The following is a 17,163-nucleotide window of genomic DNA, read 5'->3' as shown; positions in this document are numbered from 1 at the left end:
TCGAAGGAGGAATCTCAGGGGGGTGTAGAATAGCTGACGTCTGATGAGATGGGCTATAGAGCATCTGGGCTAGTGCCTGTGATTTTAATAGCCTACTCACCACTCTCTCCAAGTCGTGGTCTGAGAGCCTGGAAGACCTCGATGATTGGCTCCGATGGCTCCGCTCCGAAAGCAAGGGAGAGGCTGGAGCCGAGTGTATAGATTCCATAGAAGGGGATCTAGACCTCTTCTTGGACGGAGCCATCGGAGCCGAAGAACGTTCGACTCCAGGTGGAGCCGACAAGTTGTCGGCTCCGAGAGGAGGCAAAGATATCTCGGCTCCAGCCGGAGCCGAGACATGCTTCGACGCTAGGGTGTCGGCTCCAGATGGAGCCAACACAGGTGCCGAAGCCAGGGTATCGGCGCCGACCGGCGCCAGTACTGAAGCTTCTAACAAGGAAAGATCGGCTCCGGACGGAGCCGATGTCAACTCCGGCGGAGTCGGAACCAAGACCACAGACTTGGACACCGAAGCCTGGGTCTTGGGAGGCTTGGAGGGCTTCCCGGAGCCGACCTTAGCCGGGGAGCTCTCTGGTTTAAGAAGACCCCTGAGGATCAACTTATTCCTACGTTCCTGCAGGACTCTCTGGCTGAAAGAATGACATATAGCACAGGAGTCCTGCAGGTGTAGGGGTCCCAGGCAATAAATACAAGGAGTGTGACCGTCTGTCAGAGACATCTTCTGACAGCACGAGTCACACTTCTTGAAACCTGAGACCCTAGTATCTTTGGACATGTCTCAGTCCTAACACACACACACACCAATCAGACCAAACAAAGACACTAACAACTAAAAATATTATTAATAACTAATAAATTAGTTATTATTATAACAGTTATACAACACACACACACACACACTTGAGAGAAATCCTGACAAGAACTGTGAGGGTGGGAAAGGCCTAAGGCCCGAAACACAAACTATGACTAAGTGAACTAAGGGGAAATGGGTATGGAGCTAAGTGAATAAAGTACACGGAAGGTATATAAAGACTAAAATTTAGAGTTTTGAGACACCTAAAACCTTACAAATATTAAGAAAAAAATCACTTACCAGGAGCTGGTAAAAAGGATGACCTCATTAGCGAAGCGGCAAACGAGATCTGGATAGTTACCGCCTTGCATCATGGGATATGGGGCTGCCTTGAGCTGGTAAAAGTGACTCTCGAGCTTAGCAAGTGCCAAGTTAGAGCCGAGGATTGGCTCCGAACCCATCCAGCAAGAATGAAGGTGAGATTGACAACTTAACATCAATAGCTAACAGTTTAAGAAGCAATAACTGAATACGGATAAGGGGATACTAGCTTATTCAAAAAATGGCACATGAGAAATATCAGTTAAAGAAGCAATGAAAGTGATGCCAGTCTCAATGTGGAATTTGCAAGAACTGCTGAAAACTGGATCAAAGGACAAATGAAGGCAAGCAGTAAATCCATATATCAGCTTGCTGTAATATGTCTCATTAAAGTCAGTCATAAGACATTTTAACCAAATGCCTCTAATAAATTTGTTCTAATATTACAACAGCTTTTGCCTGATGTATCAACATTTAAAGTCACCTACCACTTTGCTAATTAGGCTTGCAATATAGTGAAGATCATCTGTGAAAGACAAGGAAATGTTTCTGAAGAGCTCCACTGACTGTGGCAGTGATCTGCACATGTCTCCAATGCACACTGCATTATATACTGTCTGTAAATAGAAGACAACAGGGAATGAATAGACCCTATATAGAAGCATGTATATGCAGCTGTTCTATTCAATTAACAAATCAAAATAATATACACATTTCTGTATGACTTGTATCCCTTCCCTTATGCATACTTAAGCCTTTCCCATTTTAAACAAAGTCTGATAATCGTGAAAGTAGTTATATACTTACAAAAACATTTCACAGACTGTCTTACAGCTGGCTAGACTCATTTTGGATATCTACTGGAATGTGGCATGCACTGCAGCTGTCATAAATAATAAATGTGATAAAATTCATCAGGATTTAATACAACTGCAAGACTGTTATGGTGTAACTTCTCAAGTTCACTTTAATCACTCGATTTCAAGGAGGACACCAGGGAACCAGGCCATGAAAGGAAGAAAGTACAATTGTATGACTACATTTAACATAAATGACACTGTTCAGATGACATGTACAAAGCACTGTCAAGTCCATTGTTGCAGGGGTATTGAATCCATCTATGATGGCTAGCAGTCTGAAAAGCTGGAAAGTCATCGTGGGGGTGGATCTTGAGTGGCTGATGACCAGTTCACTTACCTCAGGGAGAGGATGTGGGTTTTTCTGGCACATACTGTTTTCTAGCAGAAGTTGGAGAGCATTTTAGTGCCACATGAGTATGTGTGAACGCTGAAGGGACGGCCAGATCTAAGCATCACATGCAGCAATGTGGGAATGCACATGTGCATATGCTTACACTGTTTATCCGTCCCTCAAAGTAATAGCAGATAATTTGTAAAAACACCACTGTTAGGACTGTAAGGCCACCTTTGTCTCCTCTCCTATTTAAAATTGATATTATTCCACCAACTGTAACCACAGGTTGGAGGCCCCAGTTTAAAGGGGGTTAGGAGTTAGAATGAAAGGCATCAACAATTAACTAATAGTCAGACTGATAATGGAGATAACAGACTGATTGGTAACTATCCACACATAGGCCTCAGTCCGTAGGCCTGATATTATCAGTTGTTAGTCATCACTAGTGGAGCAGGACTGCAGTCTTAATGCTACTGGAACTAGAGAGAGCCCAGCTACAAAAAAAAGGCTAAACACCCCTCTTCCTACTCTTCTCTTCCCCAGGAAGTTGCAAACTGAGTGACTATACCAATAAATGCTCTTCAAAAAGCCTAAAGAAATACTAAAAGCCTAAAGCTCCCTATGTAAAAACAAACAAGGGTGAACACAAAAGGGTAAAATTTTACTAAAATAAAGTATCCAAGACTAACAGGTTGAGTAAATGAAAACCTCAAAATTCTGATTTTACAATCTGTAATACAATTTGGTATAAAAAAAACCCCATAAAACCTCTGTAGTACAGAGCTAAAAAAGAAGTTATGTACTCACCATAATGTTCCATCTGAGTAGGTACTTCATTTGTCTGCAACCTGTGGGTATCGGATCCGACCTCGGATCCGAGCCGGCAGCTTTACTAGCTAAAATATCCGAGCTCCTGGCTCCCCCCCTTCACCCATAATCTCCTGCTACATGTTCCCTTTCCTCAGATCGAGTTTGCTTAATCTAGCAACTAATACCCTCGACAGAGGACCAAATAATGCCTAGACACATGAAACCCTCAATCTCAATCATGATCAGGAACCAGAATAATGGTTAGGAGGCATGGAAGGGGGGGGGGTCGGTTGCAGACAAATGAAGTATCTACTCAGATGGAACATTATAGTGAGTACATAACTTCTTTATCTGAAGTAGTTACTTAATTTGCCCTGCAACCTGTGGGACAGAGTCCCCAGCTACCTAAAACCTTGGGAGGCCCGCAAGGAAGGATATTCCGAAGCACCGCGGAGCCAAAGGAAGCCCTACTCCTGGATATCATATCCAATTTATAATGAGAAATGAATGTATGGGAAGAGGACCAAGTAGCTGCTGAACATATGTCATCCAGAGGAACCTTTGACCAGAAGGCTGCTGATGTGGCTATGGATCGGGTTGAGTGGGCATGGACTCCAACAGGAGCAGGTTTACCTGAGGCTACATACGCATGAATGATGCACTGTGAAATCCAATTTGCTAAGGTAACTTTGGTAATAGCTCTACCCAGAGGAGATTTGGCAAAGGACACAAATAACTGATCAGCCTTGTGAGTATCCTTCGTCCTGTGCAAGTAAAAATTTAGTTGTCTATGTACATCCAACTTGTGTAATTTGTATTCTCCTTTGTTCTGAAAGTTGGGAAAGAACACTGGCAAATTAATCGACTGATTAATATTTGACTCTGAAGCCACCTTTGGTAAGAAGGAAGGGTTAGTCCTGAGAGACACTCTATAACTATGAAAGATTAGATAAGGGGGTTTCATGCAAAGGGCTTGAAGTTCTGAAACCCTCCTGGCTGAAGTAATAGCAACTGGAAAGGCTGTTTTCCATGATAAGAACTTTAATGGAACTGAGGCGGCAGGCTCAAAAGGTGGGCTTGCCAATGCTTGTAAAACCAAAGTTAAGTCCCATGGTGGGACCATAGTCTTAACTGGTGGTTTCAAAAGAAAAATGCCTTTCAAGAAGGTTTTGCATATCTTCGCCGAAGCTAAAGATCCCAGTCCATCCCCCACATGAAAATGGGAAATGGCTGCCAATTGTACTTTAACTGTAGATGCACTGGCTCCTTGATGAAAAATGTGTGACAGAAAATCAAGAACCGCTGGAATAGGGACGGTAAAGCGATCTAGGCCCTTGTCCTTAGCCCAGACAGAAAAACGCTTCCACTTACTACTGTAAATTTTTCTGGTAGCAGACTTGTGAGCCGCTACCAGAATGGCCTTTACTGGTGATGAGATGCCGGGAGTCCTTGCCATCAGTGGAACTGGATCAACCAAGCAGTGAGCTTGAGGTTTACCAGGTTCGGGGGTTGCAATCCCGCAGGATGCAAAATCAGATCTGGAATGGGATCTAAGATCCATGGAGGAACTACACTGTGAGACCGCAGACATGGGAACCAGATCTGGCGAGGCCAGAATGGGGCTATGAGGATAATTCTGCTCCCCAACCGATGTGCTTTCTGAATGAACTTCACCATAAGAGGAAGGGGGGGATAAGCATAGAGGAGACCGGGTGGCCAAGCATGAACCAGAGCGTCTCTGGGGCTCTCCCCTGGTGGGGGAAGTATTGCAAAAAACTCGCTGCACTTTGTGTTTGACGGAGAAGCAAAAAGATCGCAGCAAGGTAGACCCCATTTGAGGAAGATCTGTTTCGCAACTGATGGTTTGAGAGACCACTTGTACAGTGTGAGGATCACGCGACTCAGTTTGTCCGCCAGAATGTTGGACCGACCCGGAATGTGCGTTGCTACCAGAAAGCGGTTGGTGGATATCGCCCACTCCCAAACTCTCATAGCCTCCCGACAAAGGGGATAAGATCTGGTTCCTCCCTGTTTGTTTATGTACCAGACTACCGCCATGTTGTCTGTTTGAACCGCAATAGTCCCTAGAGGAAGAAGGTCGTGGAGAGCTTGCAACGCCAGAAGCACCACCCTCATCTCTTAGGACATTGATATGCAAGGCGGTCTCTAAGGGGGTCCACGTGCCTTGGACGGTTCTGCCCGAAGAATGCCCCCCCCACCAGAGGCGAGAAGCATCCATGGTCAACGTGGCTTGGGGCAGAGGCATCACGAAGGGTCTCGCAGCTCGCGTGAGTAAAGCCACCAGAGGAGGGAGTCCCTGCAAGCCTTGCTCAGGGGAATAGGTGTGTTCAATGGATGTAGCAACAGAGACCACTGGACTTGAAGGGTCCACTGCAGAATCCTCATTCGTAGACGCGCGTGTAGACAAAGACTGATTGCCGCTGCCATAGAGTCTAGTGCTCTCAGGACTAACTCTGCCGATGGAGCCGGGTTCTGAAGGAGGGCTATAACCTGACATGACAAACTGTTCACCCTGTCCGAAGTTAGTAGGGCTCGAGAGAGGCGAGTGTCCAATTTGGCCCCTATAAATTCCAGAACCTGCACAGGATGAAGAAAGGACTTCTGAAGGTTTACCGAAATGCCCAAACTCTGGGCAAGAGTTAGAGCATAATCCCTGGCAACACACAGTTGATGCCTGTTGGAGGCAGTGAGGAGCCAGTTGTCCAGGTATGGAAAGACCTGAATGCCCTGGAGTCTCAGGTGGGCTGCAACCACTGCCATGACCTTGGTGAACACCCTGGGGGCTGAGGTGAGGCCAAACGGAAGAACTCTGAATTGATAATGACTGGCTCCCATCCGGAAGCGGAGAAACCTCCTGGATCATCTGTCCATCAAAATGTGGTAGTATGCATCTTTGAGGTCTGTGCAGCACATCCAGTCATTCTCCCGAAGGAGGGGGAGAATTGATTGAAGAGTGACCATCCGGAATTTCTCTTTGGGAATAAACAGGTTCAGGGAAGAGAGATCTAGAATTGGTCTCAAGTCCCCTGTCTTTTTTGGCACCAAAATTAACCTGGAGTAATAGCCCAATCCGAACTGGTCTGGGGGGGGACGTGCTGGATGGCTCTTTTTTTCTAGCAGCTTTGAAATCTCTGAAGCTGCCACCTCCCTTTGATTGGGTGGTATGTCGGGGAGGCGTTTCATGGGGTGGGGAAGATTTAGGAAGGGAATGTAATAACCTCTGGATATGATTCGGAGCACCCATTGATCCATCGTGATGGACTCCCAATTTAGTAGGTGCTCCGACAAATGCCCCTCGACTGCCTCCAGAGAGGGACAGCCGGTAAGCCCTCAGGGCTGTTGCGCAGGCCTGTCCGAGAATGGTTCTCTAGACCCGAAGTTACGTGGCCCTCCTCTGCCTCTGGGCCCACGTCCACCTTGTCCTCCTCTGTCTCTGAAGGACGAGGGGTCCGAAGCTGGACGGGACAGCTGAGACTTCCGGAACCACATCTTCTTTTGTCCCCTCTGATTCCTCGAAAAGGATCGTTGGGGATTAGAGAAGCTGACTCCGACGGCAGACAGCGTCTTCCCATCCTTTTCGCTTTGGACCAGCGTCTCACATACGGTCTTGCCAAAGAGCGAAGAACCGTCAAAGGGCACATTCGCGAAGGATGCCTTAAAGGGTTCCGCGAAATCGCAAAGGCAGAGCCAGGTGTGACGCCGCAAAACGACCCCCGGTCTGCTAGCTCTAGCAGCTCCCTCCATAGCATGGGAGAGTAGCCGCATAGACTTGTTCGAGATAGACTTCAGAGTGGACATACGAGAAAGTCTTCTTATCCTCGACCGTCATGGACTCCAGGGGAGCTGCAGCATATTCCTTTATTAGGTCTTTCTGTAGCCTGATAATGTGTGCCATGTAGTTCAGCACCCTTACAGAGAAGGTGGCTGAAACAAACATCCTTTTCCCGATGCGGTCCAACGCCCGAGATTCCTTATCCGGAGGGTGGACCGAGGAACTCTCCTGTGCAAGTTCCTTCTTCGTGGCAGCCGCCACCAACATGGCATCCACAGGTGAACCCTTAGACCAGGCCTGCCTATCAGAGGGAGGGCTAAGAATTTTGTCTGGCCGTTTTGGAATGGGCTCCACGGTGTCGGGCTCCTTCCACGCCCTGGTAATAATTAAGTCTACCAGGGGGTCAGCCGGGGGGGGACACCCAGGAGGTAGATGGGCCTGCCTCAAATGCCTCCAGAAACACGGACTCGTCCAAGGACGGTTTTTGGGCAGACCACCCCAATCTAATTTGCAACATTTCCATGATGTCTCCAAAGGAGACATCCTCAGGGGGTGACCTTGGGGAACCTTCCCCTTCATCCAAATCCGTGTCTGTCGTGAGGGACTCACGGGAGTCCAGGTCCCTCCTTTTACACTTCAGTTTGCGAGGGACCTCCTCGGTGGGACTATCCGAGGAGGGCTCACCTACAGGGTCCTGTTCCTCTAAGGGAACTAACTGGAGGGTTTGAGCAGGCTGTCCCAGTGGTCGGATGATGGAGGATAGACCCAAACGCATAGGGGGAGAGGGAGGATCCGACGCCCGGACCGGGGATCTGGAAGGCCTCGACAAAACCCTGTCCACTACCTCAAAAGCCGAAGGTGAGCCGCTTTCCCCAGGCTCTGAAAGCCGTCTCCTCAGCTCCGAAGCAGGGATCGGTGTTGGAGCAGAAGCGGTCGGATCCGAGAGGGAAGTGTGCTCCGAACTGAAGGGCACCGAAGACACATCAACCCCTATGGATCCGACACTCACCTCTCGGCCCTGACAGCTAGGATCCGACATGCTCGAGGGTGCAGTCGGCGTCGAAGCTACTGGAACTATCGGCGCTGACAAATCCCCGGCTCCAAAAGGGCCCGGATCCGATGACTCCAAAACCCAAAAACGGGTTAGAGAAGGAGTGATCGGTGCAGAAAGGGGGACTGCACTCCCCCCGGATCGGGGGGGGGAGGCAGGAGCACCCCCATCTGCATCTGAGTCTGCAGAAATCGATGCATCATCCGATCCATGTCCGCGTCAGTCAGGCTTCTTGTAGACCTAGAAGATGTCGTCGAGGCGGGCCGGGAGGACCGCCTTAACCTCGAGGGAGACCGGTACTCCTCCGGCGAAAAACAAGGCGAATGGAGCCGAGAGGGAGAGGATCAGGAGGCCCTCGTAGAGGGACTAGTAAATTTAGATGGTGGGGCTGAGGGATGAGCCTCAGCCTGCCTCATGACTTTTATGTTTGTCCCTATCCTTCTCCTTATGCCTCTTCTCTCTCGAAGAGGCAGATGAGTCCCCTGAACTCTGCGCAGCAGAGGGAGGTTGTGTCCCAGGCAGAGTCGGGGGACCTAAAGGTATGGGGGCTGCAGTAGCAGCCTGTGCCTTAGAGGGAGAGGAAGAAGAAGTGTCTTGTGGTAACAAGCCCACCAGGATCAACTTGTTCTTCTTATTCCTGATGGCCCGAGGGTAAACACTGCACATATTTGGCAGCTAGTGGATAAGTGGGCCACCCCCAGACACAAAACGCACTGAGTGTGGCCATCAGCCGGGGAAAGCTTATGGCCACACTCAGTGCACTTAGAAAAGACGGCTTTGGGCCCTTCAGTCATCACACTAACACACCCACACACTAAGGGGAGGGACAAAAACAACGTACAAAAACTAAAAATTACCACAAAAAAATAAAACTAAAGCTATCACTCGACGAATAGGATCTAAACCACTCACACACTGACAAAGAAATAAACTTTTTGACAAGATTCACTGAAAAGATCTCACCCAAGCCTAAGGAGCTCTTCACTAGAAGCTTCTTTCAGCCGCGGCAAACTCGATCTGAGGAAAGGGAGCATGTAGCAGGGGATTATGGGTGAAGGGGAGGAGCCAGGAGCTCGGATCTTTTAGCTAGTAAAGCTGCCAGCTCGGATCTGATACACACAGGTTGCAGAGCAAATGAAGTAACTACTTCAGATCAGTAGTTATATACTTAGGATAATGCCGGATCCTTTGATTATCATCCATCAGATACAACTGTTGGTTCCTCGAGCCACTTGACTGTTCCGACTTAACAAATCTAGTGCTCCAACACAGAGTCCCTTTGAAATTTCCCTAACCATAATGCACCTAGTTGAGAAACGTAATCAGATTGAGTTTGCTGACCTGTACCATAAAGAATCCTACTGCAGCTCTCTATATAAAACAGGTCCTCTAGATCCTTCAGAAATAGAAGACATAAGGAATGCTCAATCCAATAGACGAGGATGTAAAGATCCAGCATTATGGTAAGCACATAACTACTATAGCCTATTCATCCCATCCATCAAATCCACATGTTGGGTCAGAATCCACAGCTACTTATTCCACAGGTGGCATCACAACATCAGGCCTTTAAGAACAGTGGCCCCAAAAATTGCTCTGGTTTAGAAATTACATCCTGCTTATGTTTAGCAAATGTAAGCAAGGAAGTCTAAGCAGCAGAAGCCACCAAGTTCTTGAAAAAGGCACCAGATGTGGCCACTCAAACTGCAGAATGAGCATTCAGACTAAGTGGTGAAGGACGATTAATGGAGGCATAGGCAAAAGTAATACAATCTAAAATCCATCTGGACAAGGTAATATTGGATCTTTTGAGACCTAATCTATTTGGGCAAAGGATATGAATAGTTGGTTATATTTTCTGATGGCCTTTTTTTTCTAAGAAGATAAAACTGGAGTAGTCTGTGCATGTCAACGGTCTGAAGTAAATATTCTCCCTTGATGGAGTTTCTGGGAAAGAACACAGGTAGATGAATAGGCTGGTTTAAATTGGAGTCAAATGCCACATTAGGGAGAAAAATGGACTGGTGTGTAAAAGAGACACTGACCTTTTGGAAAACCAGATAAGATGGAAGAGATGAGAGATTATGCAACTTAGAAACTCTCCTGGCTGATGTTATCATCACAAGGAAGAGAGTTTTCCAAGACAAATATTGTAGAGAAGTTATATATGCTGGCACAAAGGAGGCCTTTGTTAAGGATTCCAACACAAAATTAAGATCCCATGGAGAGACTGGTTTCCTGATTGGTGGACAAACCCGGAATGTATCCTTAAGAAAACCCTTTCCAAGACCTATAAGAGGCCAATAAACATGAGTAAAAACCTTGGTTAAAGTTACAGATTGCTTCAAGATGAACCTTAGTAGGTGAAGAGCTAGAACCCAAAGAAGAGAATTCCAAAAGGAAGGGAAACACTTGAAGAACAGAAGCAAAGATATGGTGTCTTTCCTGCCTGAGCAGCTACCAAAGTAGTAAATTGTGTCCATTTTGCTTCTATAAACTTTAAGTAGAAGCCTTTTGGGAAGCAGAATAAATATGGACTAAAAGATAAGGAAGTTCCCTGATATCAGGCCTAAGAAAATGAATTTGATTTGTCTAAGCCAGTGTGGAGCAATAAGAATTTACTGTAGCTTTGCATCCGATTGCTTTCTGTATGAACCTGGACATCAGTGAGGGGGGGGGGGGGAATAAAAGGAGCTGATTGGCCACTGTCTGACCACAGGCTCTCTCTTGGGGACTACCCCCTTGGGGGAATTATGGCCAACTAATTGCCGCACTTGGTATTCATTGGAGAAGTGAAGTCTTCACAACAAGGATAGCCACAGTAGCAGAAAAATGAAGTTATGTTCTTAACGTAATGTTCCATCGATGTTGTCAATCATCTATTCTTGACTCTTGGGTAGTATGTTCTGATCCTCGGAACCAGTTCGGCCATTAGACAGCTCGCTCCAGTGAAAAACCTCGCAAGCTAAGGCTCTACCCACAATGCCCCTCTCTATATTACCTCAGAATGAGTTTGCAGCTTATAGAAAGACAGAATCATAACCAAACATGAGGAAGTCATGTCCGAGGTAAAAAAATTAACAAGGTACTCAGGACAAGTGTTCGATCGTCCAGGAGTTCATAGGAGGGGGAAGGAAGGTGGGATGCCAAGAATAGATGAAGATCGACAACACAGATGGAATGTTATGGTAAGAGCATAACTTTTATCTGATGTTGTCAATCTTCATCTAATCTTAACTCGTGGGGCAGAGTCCCCAGCTACTTTATATCCTGGGTGGCCCTATGGAAGGATATTCCCGAGAACCATAGAACTAAAGGATGTTCTTTCCTGGAGACCAGATCCAATTTGTAATAAATGATAAAGGTATGTGGAGAAGCCCATGTTGCTACTGCGCATATCACATTCATGGAAGCCTTAGAATGGAAAATTGCTGAAGTGGCCATTGATCTGGTGGAATGCACTCTCACCGGTACAGTTAACTTGAGACTCTTTTTATTATATATGAAAGTAATGCAGTTTCTTAGCCATTTTGGCAGGGTAACTTTGGAAACTGGTTTCCCTAAAGTTGGTCTGGAAAAGGATACAAACAACTGGTCTGAGTTTCTAGATTCTTTAGGTCTACTGAGATACAAATGTAACTGCGAACATCCAGCAAATGTAAGCAATATTCACCTTTGTTAATAAAGTTAGGAAAGAAAACAGGCAAGTCAATAGTTTGATTAATGTAGAACTCTGAGACCACCTTTGGAAGAAAGGATGGATTGGTTCTGAGTGAAAACTTTGTCCTTATGGAAAACTAAGTAAGGGGGTTTTGAGCATAAAGACTGAATCTCGGAGACTCGTTTTGCAGAGGTAATAGCTATAAGAAAAAGCATTTTCCATGAAAGAAAATTTAAATTGCATGTAGCCACTGGCTCAAAGGGAGGGAGCCCCACGGACTGAAGAACAGTGATCAGATCTCATAGGGGTATAGGTTCTTTATACGGAGGTTTTAAATGCAATACTCCCTTGAGGAATACTTTACACAATCTATGTGAAATCAGTGCGAGGTCCTCAAAATCATGATGAAAGTTAGAGATGGTGGCTAACTGGACCTTAATCATGGAGGCTGAAGCTTTTTAATCAAAAAGAATGGCTAGAAATTCTACAACTCTGTCTACGGGTGTAGAAAAAGGGTTAAGATTATTTTCATATGCCCAAGATGAAAATCTCTTCCACTTACTAAAGTAGAATTTCCTGGTGGATGGTCTGTGGGAAGCCAGCAGAATTGTCTGCACTGGGGAAGGTAAATCATTATGCCTGGTGACTAGCAGAATTGGAGGAACCAAGCTGTGAGCTTGAGATTTTGAAGGTTGGGATGCACCAGTCCCCTGAGGGAGAGAGAGCAGGTCTGGAACTGGGTCCACAGACAGTGAACTAGATGAGGCCATAGGAAGGGAAACCAAATCTTTTGAGGCCAAAAGGGTGCAATGATGATCACTTTGCTTCTTAGCCTCATTGCTTTCTTGAGAAAGAGTGGCATTAGAGGGGTGGGGGGAAAGGCATAGAGGAGATTGGGGGGCCAATCGAGGAAAAGAACATCTCTCAGGGACTCCCCCTGAGGGGGGGGACTATGCAAAGTAGCTTCTGCACTTGTTTTGGGGGAATGCAAATGGGTCATAGCAAGGATGGCCCCAGCAATGGAAAATCATCCTTGCTGTTCTGGGGTTGACAGACCACTTATGAGGCAGTAGAATGTACCTGCTCAGTTTGTCTGCAATTACGCTGAAGCTCCCTGGGATGTGTGTTGCTATCAGAAAACAGTTGGAAGAGATTGCCCATTGCCACACTCTGAGAGCTTCTTGACACAGGGGGTAAGACATGGTTCCTCCCTGTTTATGGATGTACCAGACATTGTCTGATTGAACTGCAATGGTTCCTAGAGGGAGGACAGACTGAAATGCTTGCTATGCTAATAGCTCTCAACTCCAGAATACTGATATGTAGATTGGCTTCTATTGGGGACCAAGTGCCTTGGACTGCCCTTCCCAGATAATGCCCCCCACCCCATCTGGGAGGCATCTGTGGTCACTATGCCCTTAGGTTGAGGAAGGGGCAGCCTAAGAAGATTTCCTCAGATTCCATCTACCAGGACACGTCTTTTTTGCAGCGACTGGTGATAAGAATGGGGTAGTTTATCGGATGGGTTAGAATAGACCATTGTGATGCTAGAAGCCATTGTAGTAGCCGCATGTGGAATCTTGCTAGTGGGACCAGAGTGATGGTTACTGCCATGTGAGGATACCGAGGCCAAGCATGCACCACAGCATTGTGGGTTTTTCGGAGGGGGGAAGGGAGCCAAGAAGCTGGGAAGTTGGGGCATTGTGGGTTTGAGCAGGAGACAGACACAACAATCACAGCTATGTTGAATAAGGCAGCGATAAGACACCGCTCGGACGTGTCTGTAAAGTGCATTTTTTGTATCCTTAGTTTTTATTCTTTTTTAGATTAAGTATGTTAGGTATATTATTGTTTATATATACCTTACATTTTTACATTTTTATTGTTTATTCATATAAATGTGAAATATTAGCACTTGCACTTTAAATTTGTGAAGCATATTTGGCGCCAAAAAGTTTTTAAATGAGCGTATTGATACAAAGTTATTTGTTCTGATGAAGTCTGCATGTTTAGCAGATGAAAGCGCTTAACATGGATATTTCAAAGTTTTGGAAGTGTTTTATTAAAGATTTTATACAGTCCGAGCCGGTGTCTTATCGCTGCCTTATTCAACATAGCTGATGGTTGTTACCGTCAGTGTTATTCTCTTTTATAGTGTTGTTCAGTGTTTGACGTTCGTGTTTGAGGGAGTGGCAAAAAGATCGCAGCAGGGTTGCCCCCATTCTGCAAAAATCCGCTTTGCTACCTGGGAATTGAGAGACCACTCGTAAGGGGAAAGAATAGTGCGGCTGAGTTTTTCCGCCAGAATGTTGGACTGTCCCGGAATGTGCATTGTGATAAGGAAGCAGTTGGTGGAGATCGCCCATTCCCACACCCTCATGGCCTCTCAACAGAGAGGGTAGGACCTGGTTCCCCCCTGTTTGTTGATGTACCAGACAACTGACATGTTGTCCGTCTGTATCGCGATAGTTCCTGCGGGGAGAAGGTTCTGAAGTGCTTGCAATGCCAACAGCACCGCCCTCATCTCCAGAACATTGATATGCAAGGAGGTCTCTGCGTCGTTCCACGTGCCTTGGACCATTCTGCCTGAGCAATGCCCCCCACCCAAGGCGAGAGACGTCCATTGTCACCGTGGCAAGGGGAGGCGGCGTGCAGAAGGGTCGTCCCGTATGGAGGTCTGGGGACTGGAGCCACCATAAGAGGGCCCTCCTGCAAGCCCTGCTGAGTGAGATAGGGTGACTAAGGGGGAGAAACTGAAAGGACCATTGGACTAAAAGGGTCCACTGTAGCACCCTCATATTCAGACGAGCGCATGGAAGAAGAGTTATTGCTGCTGCCATGGAGCCTAGTGCCCTCAGGACCAATTCTGCCGGTGGGGCTTTTGATTGGAGGATGGCCCGTACATGAAGCCTCAGGTTTTGAAGTCGCTCCGAAGTAAGGAATGCTCGGAGACTTCTCGTATCTAGTTTGGCCCCTATGAAATCTATCACTTGTGTTGGAGCAAGGGAGGATTTGTCCATGTTGATCGTAATGCCTAGATGGGGAGCTAGCCGGAGAAAGTAATTTCTTGCTGCGCAGAGTAGATGCCTTGTTGGGGAGGACAGAGCCAGTCGTCCAGGTACGGGAAGACCTGCATTCCCTGGAGTCTCAGGTGGGCCGCTATCACTGCTAACACTTTAGTGAACACCCTGGGGGCTGTGGTGAGACCAAAGGGAAGGACCCTGAACTGATAGTGACTGGCTCCCAGCCAGAAGCGAAGAAACCTCCTGGATTGTCTGTCCATTAAAATGTGGTAGTATGCATCCTTGAGGTCTATTGAGCGCATCCAGTCACTCTCCTGCAAGAGGGGGAGAATGGAATGAAGGGTGACCATCCGGAATTTTTCTTTGGTTACTGACAGGTTCAAGAGTGAAAGGTCAAGAATCGGTCTCAAGTCCCCCGTCTTTTCTGGCACCAGAAAGAACCTGGAGTAAAACCCTAATCCAAGCTGATCTGGGGGGACGGGCTGGATGGCTCTTTTTTCTAGCAGCTGCTGAATTTCTGCAGCTGCCGCCTCCCTCTGATCGGGTGGTACATCGGGGAGGTTTCTGAGTCTGGGGACATGGTGCAGTGGAATTTTGTAACCTCTGGATATGATACGAAGCACCCAGCGATCTGACGTAATGGACTCCCAAGCCGCCAGGTGCTTCGAGAAGCACCCCCTGACTGCCTCCAGAGTGGAGCAGTCATGCAAACCCTCAGGGCTGCTGCGTGGGCCGATCAGAGAAGGTTTTGCTGGACCCAAAATTTCTCGGGACCCCTCTGCCTCTAGGGCGGCGTCCTCCCTGTCCTCCTCTGCCACGGAAGGACTGGTTGTCTGGAGCAGGATGGGAAAGTTGCGATTTCCAGAACCAAATCTTCTTCTGTCCCTTTTGGTTCTTGGAGAAGGACCTCTGGGGAGCAGAGAAGCGGACTCCGACGGCAGACGTCTTCCCGTCCTTTTCACTCTGGACAAGTGTCTCGCGAACGGTCTTGCCAAACAAGGCAGAACCATCAAAGGGGGCATTCGCAAAGGACGCCTTAAAGGGCTCCATGAAGTCACATGTCGGAGCCAGGCCTGACGTCTCATGACTAGACCCGCTCCGCTGGCTCTAGCGGCTCCCTCTGTGGCGTGGGACAAAACCCGCATAGAGGTGTTTGAAACAGATCTTAGAGTGGCCATACGAGTGGAGGACAACTGCTTGTCCTCCGCCGACATGGACTCTGGGGGGGAAGCAGCATATTCTTTGATAAGATCTCGCTGCATCCTGATGACATGTGCCATGTAGTTCAGGGACCTTACTGAGAAGGTCGCTGAACTAAATACCCACTTCCCGAGGCGATCCATCAAGCGGGACTCCTTGCTCGGTGGATGGACTGAGGGGCTCTCCTGAGCTAATTCCCTCTTGGTGGCTGCTGTCATCAACATGGCATCTATGGGGGGACCCTTGCTCCAGTGGGACCGGTCTGCGGAGGGACTCAAAATTCTATCCGGGCATTTGGGGACTGGCTCCACAGTGTCCAGCTCCTTCCATACCCTGGTGGTGATAAGGTCCACCAGAGGGTCAGCCGGAGGGGACACCCAAGAAGTAGACGGACCTGCTTCGAATGCCTCCAGGAACACGGACTCGTCGGAGGAAGCCTTGGGGGCAGACCACCCCCCCGATCCTGAGCATTTCCATGATGTCTCCAAAGGAGACATCCTCGGGGGGTGACCTTCGTGAGCCTTCCCCTTCATCCAAGTCCGTGTCCTCTGTTAAGGACTCGGAGGAGTCCACGTGTCTCCTCTTACACTGATGCTTGCGAGGCACTTCCTCGGGGGGACTGTCCAAGGAGGTCTCACCAGCAATATCCTGTTCCAGTGGAACAACCTGGGACATCGAAGCAGGCTGTCCCTGTGGCCGGGTGATGGAAGCCTGACCCAGCAGAGAGGGAGTGCAGGGTGGAGCCGATGCAAGGACCGGGGGTCCGGATGCTCTCAACAGAGCCCTCTCCACTACATCGAAGGCCGAGGGGGAGCCGCTCTCCCTGGGGTCCGAAAGCCGGCTCCCACTCGGATCCGATGAAGGGATCTGAACCGGCACCAAGGCCATCGGATCTGAAGGACCCGCGTGCTCCGAACTGGACGGAGCCGAAGGCACACAGAATCCCTCGGATCTGAAGCTCGGCCCACGGCTCTGAGAGGTCGGATCCGATGAAGGACCAGACAGACTCGAGGGCAGGGTCGGATCCGAAGTACCCAGTACTGTCGGCGCCGACCCACCCCCGACTCCAACGCTGCCTGGCTCCGAGCACTCCGAACCCGGGAAGTGGGTCAGAGAAGGAGCTATCGGGGCAAAAAGGTGATTCCCGAGGGAGGCAAGAGAACTCCCATCTGCAGCTGGGCCTGGATGAACCTTCTCATCATCCGGTCCAAGTCTGCATCAGAAAGACTATAAGTAGATCTCGACAAGACCACCGAGGCGGGCCGGGAATGCTGCCTCGATGATCTCGATGGAGATCGCGTCTCCTCCTCCTCGGGT

The 17,163-nt window shown here is 48.1% G+C and overlaps 1 protein-coding gene across 1 annotated transcript in view; it reads right to left on the bottom strand.

Moving 5' to 3' along the window:
- MSH5 (mutS homolog 5) overlaps nt 1-17,163 on the bottom strand; it is a 2,353,005-nt gene that overhangs the window by 1,090,262 nt on the left and 1,245,580 nt on the right. The window contains exon 17 of the mRNA XM_044083236.1: nt 1,603-1,731. Within this exon, the coding sequence (XP_043939171.1) occupies nt 1,603-1,731 (129 nt within the window). The remainder of the gene's footprint in view (nt 1-1,602; nt 1,732-17,163) is intronic.

This window comes from Protopterus annectens, chromosome 9.part0 (genome assembly GCF_019279795.1).
Source record: "Protopterus annectens isolate FY-2018-M chromosome 9.part0, PAN1.0, whole genome shotgun sequence".
NCBI classification, from domain to species: Eukaryota; Metazoa; Chordata; order Ceratodontiformes; family Protopteridae; genus Protopterus; species Protopterus annectens.
Note: the sequence above shows the minus strand (reverse complement) of the source record. Positions and strands in the feature narration are given on the sequence as shown.